The sequence below is a fragment of the Coregonus lavaretus genome (genome assembly GCF_964263955.1).
Source record: "Coregonus lavaretus genome assembly, contig: HAP1_SCAFFOLD_47, whole genome shotgun sequence".
NCBI lineage: Eukaryota > Metazoa > Chordata > Actinopteri > Salmoniformes > Salmonidae > Coregonus > Coregonus lavaretus.
The window spans coordinates 1,376,918-1,392,917 of record NW_028161510.1 but is presented as its reverse complement, the minus strand read 5'-3'; the positions used below and the strand labels follow the sequence as shown (position 1 = coordinate 1,392,917).

General features: G+C 43.7%; 1 protein-coding gene and 1 long non-coding RNA gene across 2 annotated transcripts; both read right to left on the bottom strand.

The window, feature by feature from the left end:
* Positions 1-3,712: 3,712 nt before the first annotated feature.
* On the bottom strand, positions 3,713-10,996 carry LOC311120502 (uncharacterized protein; the record flags this gene model as incomplete). Its single annotated transcript, XM_084195088.1, has 5 exons — positions 3,713-5,829; positions 6,179-6,311; positions 6,530-6,721; positions 7,332-7,906; positions 10,042-10,996. The coding sequence occupies 5 exons, from the start codon at positions 10,994-10,996 to the stop codon at positions 4,331-4,333; spliced, it is 3,354 nt and encodes a 1,117-aa protein (XP_084051214.1). The 3' UTR covers positions 3,713-4,330.
* A 670-nt stretch (positions 10,997-11,666) lies between these two features.
* On the bottom strand, positions 11,667-12,916 carry LOC311120468. The gene is made up of 3 exons (XR_014612165.1): positions 12,834-12,916; positions 12,117-12,333; positions 11,667-11,727 (listed from the first exon to the last, which is right to left on the bottom strand). It is a non-coding gene; the product is annotated as an uncharacterized lncRNA (long non-coding RNA).
* Between the last annotated feature and the right edge of the window lie 3,084 nt (positions 12,917-16,000).

Genomic DNA, 16,000 nt, shown 5'->3' with positions numbered 1-16,000 from the left:
CTGCCTCCCTACAAGCTATGGGTATTGATCATATTCCGGCCTCTATTAGAAAAGGGGACCGTTTTAAACAGTTAAACCAAAGGGAATGTTTTTGGATTTACAAACTACAGGCCACTAAATACCCTGGTTTAAATGAAGATATGGATTTCTCCCCCTTCCTGTAGGGTTGTGATAGGTCCATTTGCTGCCATCTAGTGGACATTGTGCTCAATTGCCCTCAGCTATGTTTAGACTGTTGTTGTTCATGTTGCGCTGGTTTCTAGTGTACTACGGAATATATTGCTTTCTTATTTTTGACACTTTCCCAGTCATATTTAAGGTTAGAACTACCTTTATAAGTGTTCTGATACTTCTAACTTGGAGTTGTATTTGTATGATAACATAGTTACAGTATTTCACTTTTTAATGTGTATGGTATTGCTTACTAGGTGTGTCCAATCGACTTTGTAACCACTCCCTCTTCAAATTAGGGCTAATTGGAAAAGCTGTTCAAAAGAGGACATTGTATTATTTCTTTGTACTCCCTGACGAAGGCCATGCAGCCGAAACGCGTCGAAAAAAACCCAACCTTGTTTCTATTGAACATTCCATACTAATAAAGGCATTTTAATTAATTATATAAAGAGTGCCTTGGTCCTCCTTTCTTTTTAATATTGCATTCAGTTTTAAATTTCAATTTAATACAATATTCAAATTCAATATTTATATATTCAGTTTCAATATGGTAGATATTGCATTCATTTTCCGTGTATGAAGTTTACAAACTATCATTTCAAGTTTATCAAAGTTTCACATATTCAACTCCTCAGATGTATTCCGATTCAAAACCAGACAACATCCTGGCACTTTGCCAGCCAGGAAAGGTAGAGGAGAACAGATAGAATCAAACACTCTAACCGTTTTGCCCGTAAGCTATTATGACGCCATTCCTGAAAGCTCTCTGGAACATGAGTAACTGGTCTGAGACCTGAAACGTTGCATTGTCTGGCGCATAGGAGACCTGGGTTAGAACCCCATGAGTCAAACGAACACGTCTTCAGGTCTCAGGCAAGGTTGCTCATCACATGCATGGATCACCAAACCACCTTTGTTGCACTCTCATGAAATGGTTCACAGATCTGTCTGCTCCTGTTTGTCACAGAAAGTGTTGTTTGTATTTGTATTTATTATGGATCCCCTTTAGGTCCTGCCGGGGCAGCAGCTACTCCTCCTGGGGTTTATTATGGATCCCCTTTAGGTCCTGCCGGGGCAGCAGCTACTCCTCCTGGGGTCCAGCAAAATTAAGGCAGTTATACATTTTTTAATACATTACAATACATTTACAACAGATTTCACAAGATATTGTGTGCCCTCAGGCCCCTAGTCTACTACCACATATATACAACACAAAAAATGTGTACGTGTGTGTAAAGTGCGTATGTTATCGTGTGTTTGTATGCACGTGTCTATGTTTGTGTTGCGTCACAGTCCCTGCTGTTCCCATAAGGTGTATTTTTTTATCTGGTTGTATCTTTTTTATTTTTTTGTGCAGTAGGCCTGATTTAGAACCAGTCAGTTAATAACAATAATAATATGCCACTTAGCAGACGCTTTTATCCAACTTACAGTCATGCGTGCATACATTTTTGTGTATGGGTGGTCCCAGGGATCGAACCCACTACCCTGGTATTACAAGCGCCGTGCTCTACCAGCTGAGCTACAGAGGACCACCCACCAGTTATATTGGTGCTGTGATCTCTGAGTATGAGGTCAATGTAACAGAGGTCACAGGGGGGGTGAGGTGGTTCAATGAACCACACTCTTACGATGAGTAACCATGCTGGAGACTTGAAGACTTGTGTTAGCTTCCTGAACTCATCCCTTAGCTTTAGCTAAGTGAGCTAACACAGACAATAGCAAGATAGAAAGAGTGGAACGGCTATCCTTAGAAGGGCTATCACAGGGATATTCAACTGAACTCTTATTGGGGCCAAATTGCGTTTTTTTGTGACACTCCTTTCTAAAACGTCCTGCGATCAGCATGGAGGGGAACAGAACCCACTGGGCACAGACGTCAATTCAACGTCTATTCCACGTTGGTTCAACGTAATTTCATTGAAATGACGTGGAAACAACGTTGATTCAACCAGTGTGTGCCCAGTGGGAAGGCATGTCCATGTTCCAGGGAAACGGTTCAAACGCTAGAGAAGAATTCATAGGTGGACGAATTCAACGTGCCACATTGGCTTCAGAAACCGCTGGAAGCTTCTGTTTACCACACAGAGCGTTTGATTCTATCTGTTCTCCTCTACCTTTTTTGGCTTGCAAATTACCAGGATGTTGTCTCTGGTTTTATGCAAATTACCAGGATGTTGTCTCTGGTTTTGAATCCGAATTTATAGAACTGAATATGAATGAATCAGAGAAGTTGAATATATGAAATAGTTAGTCAACTTGATACAAAGATAATGAATGCAATACATACCATATTGAAACTGAATATACACTACCAGTCAAAAGTTTGGACACCTACTCATTCAAGGGTTTTTTCTTTATTTTTACATTGTAGAATAGCGAAGTCATCAAAACTATGAAATAACACATATGGAATCATTTAGTAATCAACAAGTGTTAAACAAATCAAAATATATGTTATATTTGAAATTCTTCAAAGTAGCCACCCTTTGCCTTGATGACAGCTTTGCACACTCTTGGTATTCTCTCAACCAGCTTCATGAGATAGTCACCTGGAATGCATTTCAATTAACAGGTGTGCCTTCTTAAAAGTTAATTTGTGGAATTTCGTTCCTTCTTAATGCGTTTTAGCCAATCAGTTGTGTTGTGACAAGGTAGGGGGGTATAAAGAAGATAGCCCTATTTGGTAAAAGACCAAGTCCATATTATGGCAAGAATAGCTAAAATAAGCAAAGAGAAACAACAGTCCATCATTACTTTAAGACATGAAGGTCAGTCAATACGGAACATTTCAATAACGTTTAAAGTTTCTTCCAGTGCAGTCACAAAAACTATTAAGTGCTATGATGAAACTGGCTCTCATGAGGACTGCCACAGGAATGGACACAGAGTTACCTCTGCTGCAGAGGATAAGTTCATTAGAGTTACCAGCCTCAGAAATTGCAGGCCAAATAAATGCTTCACAGAGTTCAAGTAACAGACATCTCAACATCAACTGTTCAGAGGAGACTGTGTGAATCAGGCCTTCATGGTCAAATTGCTGCAAAGAAACCACTACTAAAGGACACCAATAAGAAGAAGGGACTTGCTTGGGCCAAGAAACACGAGCAATGGACATTAGACCAGTGGAGTCCAAATTTGAGATGTTTAGTTCCAACCGCCGTGGCTTTGTGAGACGTGGTGTGGGTGAACGGATGATCTCCGCATGTGCATTTCCCACCGTAAAGCATGGCGGAGGAGGTGTTATGGTGTGGGTGAACAGATGATCTCCGCATGTGCATTTCCCATCGTAAAGCATGGAGGAGGAGGTGTTATGGTGTGGGTGAACAGATGATCTCCGCATGTGCATTTCCCACCGTAAAGCATGGCGGAGGAGGTGTTATGGTGTGGGTGAACAGATGATCTCCGCATGTTCATTTCCCACCGTAAAGCATGGCGGAGGAGGTGTTATGGTATGGGTGAACAGATTATCTCCGCATGTGCATTTCCCACCGTAAAGCATGGAATAAGTGGTGTTATGGTGTGGGGGTGGTTTATTAGTCTCTTGTTTTAGCTGTTTAAAAATCGGCCCTGGTCATCAACTATACAGTATTATTCATGACCGTTCAAACTCCTACGTTGATTGGTGAAAACTGCACACAGTCAGAGCAGCAGTAGTGGGGTTTATTTCTTTCATGTTCCATTTTAATATAATGTTATTTGGGTTTCTTTTAGAGGACAGATAACTAAAAGATAAACCTAATACTATGTTTAACATAGACAGCTCATTAATTTGCACAAAAATGTCATTATATGATGTGTCAATTCTATAGCTGAATAAAACCCCCCCCTAAAAAACAATCCATACTTCAAACTCCTACATTGATTGGTCAAACCACGCACCTACACACAAACACCCATATTCATCACCAAACACTGTTTTCTTCAGACCTTGTTGGCTTGACTTTAGAACATGGGCTGGCGCTGCACATGGAAAATGGAGCCCTGGTTGATCATAGAATACACAGGTGTGCCATTTGGGATGCCTTCATAGTAACTCAGTAATGATCTCCATCCATCCAGGGTTGATCAGGAAACATCTGGTGTGGGATTTCTATCCTGTGAGTTTTCTCGTGAACATGTAAGCTGGACAAAAGACTTAAACTGTTCGCCGCAATTAGAGCAGCGATGAGGTGTCTTCCCAGCTGGCGCTTGTCTTTGGCGCCTTTTTCCCTTTTGGTGAAGTTTCTATGCCGTGTGATGACTTCTGGTGAGCACGTAAGTTCGACCTAGAGCTAAAACGTTTCCCACAATCGACGCAGTGGTTAGGCTTCTCTCCAGAGTGTACGCGCTGATGAGAAACCAGGTTGCATGACGAATAGAACCTTTGGTGGCACTGTGAGCAGTTGTAAGGCTTTTCTCCGGTGTGAGTTCGCATGTGTATTTTCAGAGAGTGGTGATGCGCAAAGTTCCTCCCACAGATGGAGCAGTGGCAGGGTTTCTCTCCAGTGTGTGTCAGCATGTGTCTTTTCAGAGTCTGTGGGAGCTTGAAACGCCTCCCACATTCGGTGCAGAGGTAAGGTTTTCCTTCGGTGTGGGACCTCATGTGCGCCCTAAGGTGTGATGCACTGTAATAGCTATTCCCACAGTCGCTGCAGAGGTGGGACTTCACTGCTGTGTGGGTCTTCTGGTGTACGTTCAATTTACTTAACGAGGAGAAACATTTCCCACAGTCGCTGCAGAGGTACGACGCCTCTCCTCCATCTTCTTCCCCTCTTCTACTCTGCTTCTGCCTCCTCACGGGGTTATCCGGGTTCTCTCCAGTGTGTGTTCGCAGGTGACCCGCCAGGGTAGCTGTCTGGGCAAAGCTCTTCCCACATACTTTACAGCTGAAAGGCTTCTCTCCAGTGTGTATACGATTGTGGCTTGCCAGGGTGCTTGAATGAGCAAAGCTCTTCCCACACACGTCGCAGCTGTAAGGTTTCTCTCCTGTGTGTGATTTCTGGTGGTATGTCAGCATGCAAGAGAACCTATAACTCTTCCCGCACACTTCACAGTGGTAAGGCTTCTCTCCTGTGTGTTTTCTCTGGTGTATTTTCAACTTGCTCAATATAGTGAATCTCTTGTCACATTGATCACAGCTGTAAGGTGTTTCGGGTTTCTCTCCTGTGTGTTTTCGCTGGTGCGCTTTCAGCAGCTGTGAATGAGCAAAGCGCTTCCCACACTGATCACAGCTGTACGGTTTCTCTCCTGTGTGTGTTCGCCGGTGGCATTTTAAAGCCGTTGATTGAGCAAAACTCTTCCCACACTGATCACAGCTATAAGGCCTCTCTCCTGTGTGTCTTCGCCGGTGGGTTATCAACGAACTAATGGCAGCAAAGCTCTTTCCACAGTCGGAGCAGTGAAAGGGTTTCTCTCCAGTGTGTACTCTCTGGTGGACTACGAGTTCACCTGATCTAGCGAAACTCTTCCCACACACACGACAGCTGTAAGGCTTCTCTCCTGAGTGTACTATCTGGTGTGACTTTAAACCTACTGGAGTAAGAAAACCTTTCCCACACTGATCACAGCTGTAAGGCTTCTCCAAATCGACTGATTGCTGGATCACTTTCGACCCTGGGGCCTTTCCAGATGGCAAGCCCCTCCCACTGAGCGAGCGACCATTAGAGCTGTCTGCTGTGAAACAAAGACATGACGTTAAGGTTCCGCATTTGTTCCAAAGTATTTAATAATAAACCAGTATTAAAGACGTAAATTACAAACACTACAAAAATCAAATGGGTCAAAAAGTAAAATAGTGTTTTTTAGACAACTGCAAACTTCAAGGAGTAGGGCATTCAAGGAGTTGGTCTGATGGGTGCCCTCTGATGTCATCGGCCTCCCCCCTTGCTTCAGGAACAATAGAGGAGCAATAGAGAACAAAAGAGGAAAGCCCCCCCCCCCGCTTAGAAATAGTTCAAACACATGGACCGGCTGGGGGTCCCCGATGAGAGGTTTGAAAACTCCTGGTCAAATCCACACTCACCCTTGTTGTTCTGTGCTTTTCTGCAGTCGACCAGCCGCACAGACAGCCTCTTCAGACCCCAGAGTAGAGAGGTACTGGGAGAGGCAGGACCCCAGCTCTTCAGGGGGGCGGAGGGAGGTGAGAGAGACGTGTCCTGAAAACCACAAAAAGGGAGACAGAATAAATCAGGTAGGAAACACTCTCCTACCGGTCAAGGAATTTAGAATCCTCAAAAGTCTCAGCAGTCCTTCCTTGATTCCTCTCATTCTCTGGACCTCCTGCTATAAATGCATTGGAGGAGAAAGTCCAAGAGGAGGAACCTCAGATATCCAAGGAGGTTGAAGAATCCCTTTCTGACTGGGAGATACTCACACCACTCTCCCTCTGCTCTGGGGTGTGCCTGTCCCCCTCCTCCCATTCTCGGTCGCAGTCTGCAGCGTCATCATCATCTGATTGGCTGGGACTCATGGGTTCCGCCTCTAGTCCATTGCTAGGTAACCAATTCCGGTCGTCCACGTCGCAGTCTACAGCATCATCATCATCGGACTGGCGGGGCGTCATGTCCTGGAAACAAAAATAATGTTGCAGTCACTTCCTGTTTAGAATGCACCCGTGTCCTCTAGAACCCTGGTGAGAGTTCTTAACTAGAGCCCATTTTATGTGTTCTAGATTTTGAGACTGACTACATCAGGACTGCCCAACCCTGGGAGAATCTCAATTGGATTTGCTTGATTCCTTGCGTCCTCTCCTTGTGGATATCAAAACTCTTCCACGGTAGGATACAATAGAGTATCCTCCACCGGAAGAGGCAATCATGGAGGGGAGCAAACTCCTCCAGGCACTTATTAACCAATTGACACTCTCCTACATATGGCGACCACTTGCCAGTTTCCTGTTCACAGAGGAGAGGAAGACTGAGGAGTCGATGAGAAGACAGACTTTTGTCTAATTGAGAAAAGGCCCCTGTTTCTGGAGCGCCACCCTCCTGTAGGTTTTCACTCCAATCCCAGTTGTAACTAACCTGATTCAGCTTATAAATCAGGTAATTATTAGAATCAGGTGTGCTGGATTAAAGCAAAAACCTATAGGACGGTAGCTCTCCGGGAACAGGGGAGGTCTCCGGGAACAGGGTCGGGCAGCCCTAGTTTACATTCCAAATGTCATTGGGTCTTACCTCTGTAGGCACTTTCATTGGATTCTTCATTTTACAAGATCTGTTAGGTCTTCCAACTGCAGCCGATCTCTCTGGTTTTTCCCTTCTAGGTGATGTCCTGGGTCTCCCCAGTCTTGGTGATGTCTTGGGTCTCCTCAGTCTTGGTGATGTCTTGGATCTCCCCAGTGTAGGTGATGTCCTGGGTCTCCCCAGTGTAGGTGATGTCCTGGGTCTCCCCAGTGTAGGTGATGTCCTGGGTCTCCCCAGTCTTGGTGATGTCTTGGATCTCCCCAGTGTAGGTGATGTCCTGGGTCTCCCCAGTGTAGGTGATGTCCTGGATCTCCCCAGTGTAGGTGATGTCTTGGGTCTCCCCAGTGTAGGTGATGTCCTGGATCTCCCCAGTGTAGGTGATGCCCTGGATCTCCCCAGTGTAGGTGATGCCCTGGATCTCCCCAGTGTAGGTGATGTCTTGGGTCTCCCCAGTGTAGGTGATGTCCTGGATCTCCCCAGTGTAGGCGATTTCTTGGTACCCTCAATTTGAAGTGATTTCTTGGGTGTTTGTAACTTGGTGTTTCTGCCATGGTGGCTGGTCTCTGCTGTGGGAACACAATACGGATAAACACAGAGTTAGTGGAGTTAAAGGAACTACCTTTCACCAGAGCCATAGGGAAAGTGGCACCCTATTCCTATGTAGGGTGCCACTTTCCCCATGGCTCTTGTCAAAAGTAGTGCACTACATAGGGAATAGGGTGCCATTTTCTCTATGGCTCTGGTCAAAAGTAGTGCACTACATAGGAATAGGGTGCCACTTTCCCCATGGCTCTGGTCAAAAGTAGTGCACTACATAGGAATAGGGTGCCACTTTCCCCATGGCTCTGGTCAAAAGTAGTGCACTACATAGGAATAGGGTGCCACTTTCCCCATGGCTCTGGTCAAAAGTAGTGCACTACATAGGAATAGGGTGCCACTTTCCCCATGGCTCTGGTCAAAAGTAGTGCACTACATAGGAATAGGGTGCCACTTTCCCTATGGCTCTGGTCAAAAGTAGTGCACTACATAGGGAATAGGGTGCCATTTTCTCTATGGCTCCCGTTACCTGCTGGGTTTCACCCTTAAACCAGCCAAGTGGTTAATAATCACTGTTGGAGATAAAAGACTGTAGAAACACCAGGAAATCAGCTCCAACTGATACTCATCTTGGAAGTCAAGTATTCCCACGCATAGAGAGATACGTGATCATATACAAATGTGAGCAAAATGATTATGTTTTAGTCAAATATTGTATCTGTTTATGCTTTTTGAGGTCAATTTGCATTCTACAAATTATTAGTAATTATGTTCCCGACCATCCGAGTTGACGACCCCTGTTCTAAGACCTCTATTCTATTCTCCCGTATTGCAACACCAGGGACTTTGTTCACAAAGCGTCTCAGAGGAGGAGGAGTGCTGATCTAGAATCAGGTCATCCTTGTCCATGTAATCTTACTGATCTAGAATCAGGTCATCCTTGTCCATGTAATCTTACTGATCTAGAATCAGGTCATCCTTGTCCATGTAATCTTACTGATCTAGAATCAGGTCATCCTTGTCCATGTAATCTTACTGATCTAGAATCAGGTCATCCTTGTCCATGTAATCTTACTGATCTAGAATCAGGTCATCCTTGTCCATGTAATCTTACTGATCTAGAATCAGGTCATCCTTGTCCATGTAATCTTACTGATCTAGAATCAGGTCATCCTTGTCCATGTAATCTTACTGATCTAGAATCAGGTCATCCTTGTCCATGTAATCTTACTGATCTAGAATCAGGTCATCCTTGTCCATGTAATCTTACTGATCTAGAATCAGGTCATCCTTGTCCATGTAATCTTACTGATCTAGAATCAGGTCATCCTTGTCCATGTAATCTTACTGATCTAGAATCAGGTCATCCTTGTCCATGTAATCTTACGCATCAATGATCTAAAAGGCTAAACTGATCCTAGATCAGCACTCCTACTCTGAGATGCTTCATGAATACAAGTACAATATGGAACATTAAATAGCTCGCCTGTACTTAAATAGCTCGCCTGTACTTAAATAGCTAGCCTGTACTTAAATAGCTAGCCTGTACTTAAATAGCTAGCCTATACTTAAATAGCTAGCCTGTACTTAAATAGCTAGCCTGTACTTAAATAGCTAGCCTATACTTAAATAGTTAGCCTATACTTAAATAGTTAGCCTGTACTTAAATAGTTAGCCTGTACTTAAATAGCTAGCTGTACTTAAATAGCTAGCCTGTACTTAAATAGCTAGCCTGTACTTAAATAGCTAGCCTGTACTTAAATAGCTAGCCTGTACTTAAATAGCTAGCCTATACTTAAATAGCTAGCCTATACTTAAATAGCTAGCCTGTACTTAAATAGCTAGCCTATACTTAAATAGCTAGCCTGTACTTAAATAGCTAGCCTATACTTAAATAGCTAGCCTATACTTAAATAGCTAGCCTATACTTAAATAGCTAGCCTGTACTTAAATAGCTAGCCTGTACTTAAATAGCTAGCCTATACTTAAATAGTTAGCCTGTACTTAAATAGCTAGCCTGTACTTAAATAGCTAGCCTGTACTTAAATAGCTAGCCTATACTTAAATAGCTAGCCTGTACTTAAATAGCTAGCCTATACTTAAATAGCTAGCCTGTATGTATATACTCTATAATAGCTATCCTATATTTAGGGACCCTTTTCACCTTCTATCACAGCGCAGGGGGACTGCTGGTGTATTTTCATAGCTCTTTTCCGAGTGAACCTCTTCCCACATTGATCACAGCTGTAAGGCTTCTCTCCTGTGTGAGTCAGCTGGTGGGATTTCAGGTTGTTCTTCTGAGCGAAGCACCTCCCACACTCGGCACACTTGTGCGGCTTCACCCCAGAGTGGATCAGGAGGTGTCTTCCTAGAGTATTCCTGGCAGAAAACTGTCGTCCACAAACTGAGCAGCTGTGGGTTTTGATGGGAGGCTGGTCCGACGTTGCATTCTGCTCAGCGTGCCGTTTCTTCTGGTGCACTTTCATACCACGTAGATAAGCAAAGTCCTGCCCACAGTCGGGGCAGGAGAACCGTTTCGCTCCAGTGTGCGTCCACTGGTGAGCTTTCACTTGGGATTTAGTAGCGAACTTCTTCTCACACTCGGGGCAGTGGTACGGCTTCTCTCCCGTGTGTTTTCTCGTGTGTATCTGCAGAAAAGATAACGTCAGGCAAACTCTTCCACACTCCGAGCAAGAGTAAGTCTTCCTGGGTTTGCTGTTCTCCCGTTGTCCTGTTCCGGAGGGGCGCTCCACTCGGATTCGGTGAATGCAGTGTTTCCTCTCGTGCGTCGACACAGTGGATCTATGAGTGAAGCGCTTGCCACAGTCAGAGCAGGAGTAGGGCTTCTCTCCACTGTGGACCTGCTGGTGTTGCATCATGCTCCATTTGGTGGAGAACCTCTTGCTACAAAAAGGGCAGCAGTAAGGGTTCTCCCCGGTGTGAGTCTTCAGGTGCCGTTCCAGCTTGAGCTGAGAGCTGAACGCTAGTCTACACACGGTGCACCAGGGGTCGATCACGTTCTCTGGGTGATGTTTCCGTTGGTGCTCTATCAGCTTCCCGTTGGTTTGGAAGTTCTTGCCACAGTCTGCGCAGAGGAAAGGCTTCTCCCCAGTGTGCATCCTCTGGTGGACTTTCAGCGTACCATTTTGAGCAAAACTCTTGCCGCAGTCAAGGCAGGAGTAAGGCTTCTCTCCTGTGTGGGATCTCCTGTGGACTTTTAGCGCTGATAAATGTTTACAGTCTTTTCCACACACTGAGCAGCGGGATGTCAGAGCTGGTGTGTGCCTCTCCTGGTGTTGTTCGGGTTCTCCTGATGTCAAATGTTCAGGTTGTTCTGATGTAGAATGTTCAAGTACTCCTAATTTAGAATATCCAGGTTCTTCATTTTCTTCCGATGTAGAATGTCCCGGTTGTTCTGATGTAGAATGTTCCGGTTGTTCTGATGTAGAATGTCCCGGTTGTTCTGATGTAGAATGTTCCGGTTGTTCTGATGTAGAATGTTCCGGTTGTTCTGATGTAGAATGTTCAGGTTGTTCTGATGTAGAATGTCCCGGTTGTTCTGATGTAGAATGTCCCGGTTGTTCTGATGTAGAATGTCCCGGTTGTTCTGATGTAGAATGTCCCGGTTGTTCTGATGTAGAATGTCCCGGTTGTTCTGATGTAGAATGTTCCGGTTGTTCTGATGTAGAATGTCCCGGTTGTTCAGATGTAGAATGTCCCGGTTGTTCTGATGTAGAATGTTCCGGTTGTTCTGATGTAGAATGTTCCGGTTGTTCTGATGTAGAATGTCCCGGTTGTTCCGATGCAGAAGGATTCCACTCGCTACCAGAGTTTGTATTGGAACTCTCTCCTGTGTGGATAAGAAAAGATAAACAGAGATGCAGGTGAGTCCAGTTCAATGTTGTTATTCTTCATTTGGTCCTGGGTGTGCAGGCTTTCGCTCAGCCCAGCACTCCCACACCAGACTCAACTAGCCTATTCATTAAAAAAAGAAACTGTGGGTCAGTTGGTAGAACACGGTGCTTGCAACACCAGGGTTGTGGGTTCGATTCCCACAGAGGACCAGTGTGAAAATGTATGCACTCACTACTGTAAGTCGCTCTGGATAAGTGTCTGCTAAATGACTAACATGTATAATTGTTTTTTCCCCATTGCAACACTGGTTTGGAATGAGACTTTCCATAGGCTTTAGCCCAGGTGTTAACCTTAGTGGAAAAGCCTTATTATTACAGTACCTACCAGTACAATTCCATGCCCAGTACATGCCAGCCTCTTTGACTGCAACATTCATTCCTGGTCTTATTTCACCACCGTAGTCGAGGCTCAAGGCAACCATCTCCTGACAACCCTGGTCACCCTCCTCCTTGTCACCATGGTTACTTTCATGACCAGGGGACACCATGGGTTGGGGTTCAGTGGAGCAGGATGGAGACGGGCTGGACGGGTCTTCAGAGTCCTATGATGAAGAGTGACAGTGCAGTTTTCACAACAAGCTACATTATGAAATGTAGGGATTGAGAGTGCAACAACATTAGGTAGACTCAGCAATATGACATCATCCTAAAAAAAAAAACAGGTCGAATTCCTGTTTATAGAAATCAACAACTAACAAATGTTAACTAAAGCTAAACTTGCCAACACGACAACTATTACCTAGCGGGTGCCACTATCTTTATATTTAATTAATATTTGTCTAGCTAGTAGTTAGTTAGGTTGTTTAGTTTATAAAACAGTTAGTTTGCTAGCTAATTAAGTTAGCCAGTTAGCTAACGTTATGCATTTTCTTTCTAACTAGGATCATGTCATCATATCGATCCCTGTAGTTTGATATTACTACTATTTAGAAATACCCTCTAGTTACAATACATTCTATTAGGAACAACTTAAATCAATAGTTGTTGAACTGTAGCTAGCTAGCTGGCGCACGCTAACTTTAGCTAGCTTTAGCTAATTTACCTGATCCATAATAGAAAGAGACTAAGCCGGTCTTTCCGTCCAACGTTTCCACCCGAGTGTCAATGTTAGGTAGCTTTTCCTAGTTTATCCTTCACCGTGTTCAGTCAAATTGTCCTATTGTAGCTAGTTTTGCGCTGTGTAGATTGCGGAAGCTAGTTTAGCGCCTAAACGGGCCGCAAGCAACCAACGTCTGCTGCTGCGCCAGTGTGTGGTGAACATAGAGAATGATAGATGCCTCTAGTGGCCAAAAGGCCGTTTTAGCATGGGCAGCGGCATCGAGGGCTTCCACCATGCTTCCGCCATTTTAAAGTAGTCAAAGTAGTTAACTAGGGGGGGGATTCCTGTGGGTTGTATCCTCAATGTCGCTGCCCAAGATGTCACAGATATAAAGATGAGTTCTCTATCTATCTCTATGGTTGTGAACAATAGGTGAGCAGCAATAGTTGAATCTGCGCTTCGCCTTCAAAATAAAAGTCTCCCATTGAATGTGACGCAAAAAACTGATTAAAATAGTGGAATCGTACTAGATAATACTAAACAAGGTTGGTATGTGGTTGTATAAATTCAATAAAAGACAATCATTAGTCTTCAGAATTGCATTGCGGGCATACCTATATTGCAATGTAAAGCCTTACCTATGGATATTGGGTCCATGAAATGGGGTATCAGCCTACTCAGTGACACCCACAGATTACAATGATGAAGAGTTAACAAAAAATATTAGCGTCGTAGCTCTTATTGTGGAACTTTAACTGTGGTAAATCACCTTCCCAGTCAGTCTATTGTGTGTATTGGACATTCATATTGACCAACCACCCAGCTGGGGTGTAGTTAGAAGGTCTATTTCCCTGCTTTTGAGAGGAGCTGGCTACTGTACCGAGAGACTTCCAGCAAATGCGCTAACCATACTCCCGAGTGGCGCAGTGGTCTAAGGCACTGCATCGCAGTGCTAGCTGTGCCACTAGAGATCCTGGTTCGAATCCAGGCTCTGTCGTAGCCGGCCGCGACCGGGAGACCCATGGGCGGCGCACAATTGGCCCAGCGTCGTCCAGGGTAGGGGAGGGAATGGCCGGCAGGGATGTAGCTCAGTTGGTAGAGCATGGCGTTTGCAACGCCAGGGTTGTGGGTTCGATTCCCATGGGGGGCCAGTATGAAAAATTTAAATAAATAATGTATGCACTCACTAATTGTAAGTCGCTCTGGATAAGAGCGTCTGCTAAATGACAAAAAAAGTATAATAATCTCACAGTATTCCTTTTAATAACTCAAAGACACTTGCAATTAAGAATAAGAATAACAAAGCGATCACCCCGCCTCTGTTTTGGTCAAAAGCGGAGGGATGGGCCAAGAGATATGGATGCAAGGACTGACATGCCATCAAAATTATATGTTTTGAGGGTATGCAGTGTTTATTTACATTTACAATGTTTACAAACATTGAAGTAAAACGAGCATATTTTGGGGGTTCTGATGGGTTGTGACACTTGAACTAAGGTCATGAGGCATTTATAAATAGCAGGTAGCTTAGTGGGTAAGAGCGTTGTGCCAGTAACCGAAAGGTCGCTGGTTCTAATCCCCAAGCTGACTAGGTGAAAAATCTGTCGATGTGCCCTTAAGCAAGGCACTTAACCCTAATTGCTCCTGTAAATTGCTCTGGATAAGAGCGTCTGCTAAATTACTAAAATGTAAATGTAATAAATTATATTCTTCAAGAAAAAAATATGTATATAGAATTAATTTATGTGACCCATTTTAAGAAACTAGGCGTATGTCACATGTTACTACTTCACAGGAGAGGCATTTGAACGTTGAAAAAAAAATAATCTAAATGCGTTATGTTGGCAGAAATGCCTTATGGAACATGTGAACTTTCATGTGCCTTAATAACAAACTTGTATGCCATCTGTCTCCGGATTACATCTTCAAACTAAGGGCAACCATGGCATCCATGACAGATGGAGAAGCCTTCAGAAGGTTACTTAAGGCAAAAACAAAAGGAGTTATAATGCGAACGTCTAGCAATCCAAAGGTTGTCATCACGCACAACTTTAGCATTGTAGCTAATTAGCTATTTTTAAACTACTTAGCATGTGAGCTAACCCTTCCCCTAACCTTAACCATTTAACCTAACCCTAACTCCTAGAGCTAGCTAATGTTAGCATTAGCAACCTAGCTAACGTTAGTCACAACAAATTGGAATTCGTGACATATCATACGTTTTGCAAATTCATAACATATTATACTAATTGCAATTTGTAACATATTGTGCGAAATGGATGATGGACATCTACAAATTAATACATACCGTACGAAATGTAACATACTGTATCATACTAAATAGAGTGTCTTGGATTTACATACAGAATAATACACAACGCTCTGAGACCAGGTTGTTATTTCTATATAGCCTACACCTTCTCATTCTGAACTTCTAAAGCGAGTGGGGCGGGTGTGGCTTTGTGACAACGATCGCAAGTGTAGCTGCTCACCGATTTGAGGCTCCAACACAGTTCCACCTCCACCACCACCAACACATCCGCTATGCGGGTGTCTGCTATCGCCGGTTAAGACTTGATCTGAATGAATCAGAGTAATAAAAGTAGAAAAGCAGATGGTGCATAATGAATTTGATAGTTACAAACATAAAAACACAGCTACCTACTACTGTGCTACATTCCATTATGGGGCCCAAGTTCACAAATTAACTAAGTAAAACAAATAACTACCGTAAATACAAAAGGTTTCAAAGTTAGAAATAACAGTATCCTATTCAAATAAGATAGAACAGTTTTATGGTTTGAACTGCCATCCAACACACATACACATGCACACATCTCAGTCAAAAATATAAGACATAGCACAGTTTCAGTGTTCTCTAACAGATAGGTGAGCAGGGCATGCAGGCTGTCGCCACTTTATTTATCAGCAATTTGCCTAATAGGATCATGGAAACACTTCAACCACATCATTTTCCTGTTTCTATTCAAGCTTTTTTTTTTGGGGGGGGGTGAGAAGTAATTACGTCCAGCTGTTTTTATCGCCACAAGACAGTTCAATGGAAAAGCACCGTGGCAGGCAATTGTTGCATCTATTTTCTATGCAAACTTTCTAAATGTCGACAAAAATCACTGGACAAGTTAATGAACTATCTACTGTCGTAACAAATC